General features: G+C 45.4%; 1 protein-coding gene across 2 annotated transcripts in view; it reads right to left on the bottom strand.

Moving 5' to 3' along the window:
* The window catches only part of LOC125029104 (R-spondin-1-like), an 85237-nt gene that overhangs the window by 16889 nt on the left and 63348 nt on the right, over nucleotides 1-5000 (bottom strand). For both annotated transcript variants that reach the window (XM_047618894.1, XM_047618902.1), the window contains exon 2: nucleotides 2358-2549. In XM_047618894.1, the coding sequence (XP_047474850.1) occupies nucleotides 2358-2549 (192 nt within the window). The remainder of the gene's footprint in view (nucleotides 1-2357; nucleotides 2550-5000) is intronic.

Below are 5000 nucleotides of genomic sequence, written 5' to 3'. Positions count from 1 at the left end.
TCTCTCTCGCTCTCTCTCTCTCTCTCTTTATCTCTCTCTCCCTCTCTCCCTCCCTCCCTCCCCCTCTCTCTCTCCTTCCCTCCCTCCCTCCCTCTCTCCTTCCCTCCCTCCCTCCCTCTCTCCTTCCCTCCCTCCCTCCCTCTCTCCTTCCCTTCCTCCCTCCCTCTCTCTCCCTCCTTCCATCCCTCTCTCACCCTCCCTCTCCCTCCCTCCTATTCCCTCCCCCCCCTCCCTTTCTCTCTCAAAGAAGTTCTAACATCAGCAGCCTCCCTCTCCGGCGTCCCTCTCTCTTTCTTTCTCTCTCTCCCTCCCTCTCTCTCCCTCCTTCCCTCCCTCTCCCTCCCTCCCATTCCCTCACTCCCCCTCCCTCTCTCTCTCTCAAAGAAGTTCTAGCATCAGCAGCCTCCCTCTCCGGCGTCCCTCTCTCTTTCTTTCTCTCTCTCCCTCCCTCTCTCTCCCTCCTTCCCTCCCTCTCCCTCCCTCCCATTCCCTCACTCCCCCTCCCCCTCTCTCTCTCAAAGAAGTTCTAGCATCAGCAGCCTCCCTCTCCGGCGTCCCTCTCTCTTTCTTTCTCTCTCTCCCTCCCTCTCTCTCCCTCCTTCCCTCTCCCTCCCTCCCTCCCTCTCTCTTTCTTTCTCTCTCTCCCTCCCATTCCCTCCCTCTCCCTCCCCCCCCCTCTCTCTCAAAGAAGTTCTAGCATCAGCAGCCTCCCTCTCCGGCGTCCCTCTCTCACCCATGAACTTCATCCTCACCTTTCGTCACTCTAACTCACCGCCTGGGCCTTGTTTGCGCCCCGTTGCCTCCTTCGCTTGTCTTGGTGGGCGGCCGCTGAGATTCCTGACTTCTTCTGCACTGTGAGTCATCCTTTGCAATTGCAGCCTTTTAAAAGGCGGTTGTTGCATCCCCGGGGAAGCTTTTCTCGTGTTCTCTGGTTGTCTGGTTCTTTGTCTCTTTGGGGTTTTGTGTTTTTCTCTTTTTCTGTTTTTGTTTTTGTGTGTCTCTTTTTTCTTCTCTTTGGGTCGACATTTTGTGTGTGTGTGTGTCTGTCTCTCGATTTCTGTCTCTTCATTCTCTCTCTCTCTCTCTCTCTCTCTCTCTCTCTCTCTCTCTCTCTCTCTCTCTCTCCCTCTCCCTCTCTTTCACCTTCTCTTCATTCTATCTCTCTCTCTCTCTCTCTCTCTCTCTCTCTCTCTCTCTCTCTCTCTCTCTCTCTCTCTCTCTCTCTCACTCCCTCCCTTTCTCAATGTTTCCCCCCCCCTCTCTCTCTCACTCTCTCCCTTTCTCAATGCCCCCCCCTCTCTCTCTCTCTCTCTCTCTCCCTTTCTCAATGCCCCCCCTTCTCTCTCTCTCTCTCTCTCTCTCTCTCTCTCTCTCTCTCTCTCTCTCTCTCTCTCTCTCACTCCCTCCCTTTCTCAATGTTTCCCCCCCCTCTCTCTCTCACTCTCTCCCTTTCTCAATGCCCCCCCCCCCCCTCTCTCTCTCTCTCTCTCCCTTTCTCAATGCCCCCCCTTCTCTCTCTCTCTCTCTCTCTCTCTCTCTCTCTCTCTCTCTCTCTCTCTCTCTCTCTCCCTCTCTCTGTCTTTCTCTCTCACTCTCTCCCTTTTCAATGTCCCTCCCCCCCCCCCCTCTTCCTATCTATCCATCTATCTATCTCATTCTGCAAGCGACGTGACTTTTGGTTGGTGGGGGAATGATTAGCTTTTGAGTGTTCTCGAGCCTTACCTTTCTTACTCTTTATCTAATTTTCTTCTTTCCCTTTGGTTCTGTTCTGTTTCCTTCTTTTTTTTTTTCTTTCCCTTCTTTCTATATTTTCTTCCTTTGTCTTTTGTGGGTTTTTTTTTTTTTTTTTTTTTCTATTTCTCCTTTCTTATCTTTTTTTTTTTTCTCTTTCTGTTCTTCATCCTTACAAAGCCCTTTGATAATCTGATTTTTGCGAATATTACTGCAGATGTAAACATTATTACTGCTGCTAATCCTATTGCTGCTATTACTACTACTACTACTATTACTAAGACAACTAGTAATACTAGTACTAATGCTACTTCGATTACTATCACCATTACAACTAGTAGTACTACTATTATTATTACAACTAGCAATATTAGTACTAGTGCTATTATAATAAGTAATACTAGAACTAGTACTAGTTTTACTATTAATTTTACTATTACATCTAGTACTACTAGTACTATTAGAATAAGTAGTAGTACTACTACTGCTACTATTACTATCATAACTAGTCCTACTATTTCTACTGGTACAGCAGCAAATTTTATCATAAATAACTAACATAACTACTACAACAACCATAACAATAAGACAAACCATAAAAAAAACCGAAAAAAAAAAAATCTTACTTGCACAAAATCCTCGTTTCTTTTTTCTCTTGATCTTGTAGAAGCCCCTGGGACACGCTCTCGTGCAGGTCGCCGTCTGCCGGGGTCCGTCGCGCCGCAGGAGGAGGTAGAAGGGCGGCTTGCAGGCCAGACACCCGTTGATGGGCGAGCACTGTTCGCAGCCGTAGGGGCACCTGACGTCCACGGCTATGTCTGGGGGCGAGAGGAGGGACGGACTTCAGTTGGGACGTCGTGGGAAGTTTGAGATAAGGATAGGCGATGGCAAGAGACGATAAGAGATAAAAGATGGGAGGGTGAGGTTTAAGATAAGATAAGGGTAAGGATACGAGAGAAAGAGAGAGGAGAAGAGATAAGAGATGGAAGGGTGAAGTTTAAGATAAGGTAAGGGTAAGGATACGAGAGGAAGAGAGAGGAGAAGAGAGGGTAAGAGATGGAAGGGTTTTCTGAATCTGGACGTCGTGGGAAGTTTAAGATGAGGATAAGATAAGGATAAGGAGATGATGAGAGATAAAGATGGAAAGGTTTTGAGAGTGTGAAGTTTAAGATAAGATAAGGATAAGAGAGGAAAAGAGAGGAGAAGAGATGAAAGGGTTTTTGGGTTAATTTGGTTTAGTTTTAGTTTAACTGTGTTGCTGTTATCAGTGGCGTAAGATAAAGGAGGAGAGTTTTTTTTTTTTTTTTTTTTCGAGTTGTGTAAAAATAATTGCTTTTGTTTTCTGTAATTCCGGTGTTGAGGTTGAGGCAACTGGTTCTTCCCCTTCCTCTTCTCGTCTCTTCCCCCTTCGTTCTCCTCTTTCCCCTCTCCTTCCCTTCCCCCTCCTTATCCCTTCTCTTCCTTCCCCTTCTCCTCTCCCCCTACCCCATCCCCTCTCCCCCTCTCCCACCCCTTCTCCCCCTACCCCATCCCCTCTCTTCCTTCCCCTTCCCCCCCTCCCTTTCCCCTCACCAGCGTTCCCACCACGAAATAAAATCATCTATGCACTTCCCCTCATAAATGTCCGTCCCCATCCCTCCCCAGTGAGTAAACTGCCAGGTGCGCTGAGCCGCTAGCCTCCGTCCTAACACTTTCCATACAGCTCTTAACACCGGGCAAGTAAACATAATCATAAATATGCAAATATTGCTGACCTTTTTGGGCGTAACATTATAGTGGTAATACTGACGTCGGAGGAGCTGACATGAAGGGCAGCTTCCTCGTGCAGGAGGCGAGAGACAAAGAGATCTCGAAGCGAGGGCGTCGGGGAGGGGAAAGGGAGCCGCGTCGCCTTGTCTTGAGGAAGTTATTAGCGGCGAAGGAGGAAGGAGGAGGAAGGAAGATGGAGGAAGGAGAATGAAGAAGGAAGAAGATAAAATAAGGAAGAAGAAGGAAGAGGAGGGAAGAAGATAAAAGAAGATAAAAGAAGGAAGAAGAAGGAAGAAGAAGGAAGAAGATAAAAGTAGAAAGAAGAAGGAAGAAGATAAAAGAAGGAAGAAGAAGGAAGAATATAAAAGAAGGAAGAAGAAGGAAGAAGATAAAAGAAGGATGAAGAAGGAAGAGGAAGGAAGAAGAAGGAAGAAGAAGGAAGAAGATAAAAGTAGAAAGAAGAAGGAAGAAGATAAAAGAAGGAAGAAGAAGGAAGAAGATAAAAGAAGGATGAAGAAGGAAGAGGAAGGAATAAGAAGGAAGAAGAAGGAAGAAGGAAGGAGAAGGAAAAAGAAAGAAGAAAAAGGAAGGAGCAGGAAGGAGAAAGAAGAAGAAAGAAGAAGAAAGAAGAAGAAAGAAGAAGGAAGAAGAAGGAAGAAGGAAGAAGAAGCAAAAAGAAAGAAGAAGAAGGAAGGAGAAAGAAGGAAGAAGAGGCTGTGACGAAATGCCTACGGTTTACGAACAGAAAGTCTCCAAATAAGAGGCTTCAGGAGATAGAAACAAAAGCCATCTTGGGCGAGAAGAGGGAGGCGTTTGAGAGAAAGAAAGGAAGAAGAAGGGAAGTGAGAAAGAAAGAAAGAAGGAAAAGAGGAAAAAAGAAAGGAAGTGAGAAAGAAAGAAAAAAAAGGAGAATTTAGGAAAGAAAGAATGGAAGAAATAAATAAAGAAAGAATGGGTGAAAAAAAAATGAAGAGAGAAAGAAAGAAGAGATGCAAGAAAGAAACAAATATACAAAGAAAAAAATATGGATGAAAAGGAAGAAAGAAAGAAAGAGTGCATGAAAGAAATAGATAAAAAAAAAAGTGAAAAATAAAGAGAGAAAGAAAATCCTCCTTGCCTCTCTCTCTCTCTCTCTCTCTCTCTCTCTCTCTCTCTCTCTCTCTCTCTCTCTCTCTCTCTCTCTCTCTCTCTCTCTCTCTCTCTCTCTCTCTCTCTCTCTCTCTCAGGCAAACCTCTTTAACCCTTAAATAATACGAGAAATCTGCACAGTAGATCGAGCCATCCATCAGGCCCCGGTTGCCAATGCGCCGATAAACATTCGTCATTACTGTCAGTTGCTCAGACACAGACGCCGAGGGACTCTTGACCGCGGCGAAGGCATGCCACTTGACAGCTTGACATGACTGCTGGAACGACTCTCACTTAGCTGTTTAGTTTTTTTTTTTTTTTTGTTGATTTAATTTTTTTTTTTTTTTTTTTTTCTTGTCTTTTCTCTTGGTTTGTCTCCCCGTCTTTGTGTG

This window comes from Penaeus chinensis, chromosome 1 (assembly GCF_019202785.1).
Source record: "Penaeus chinensis breed Huanghai No. 1 chromosome 1, ASM1920278v2, whole genome shotgun sequence".
Lineage (NCBI taxonomy): Eukaryota > Metazoa > Arthropoda > Malacostraca > Decapoda > Penaeidae > Penaeus > Penaeus chinensis.
The sequence above is the reverse complement of the archived record's forward strand: the minus strand, read 5'-3'. Positions and strand labels throughout refer to the sequence as shown.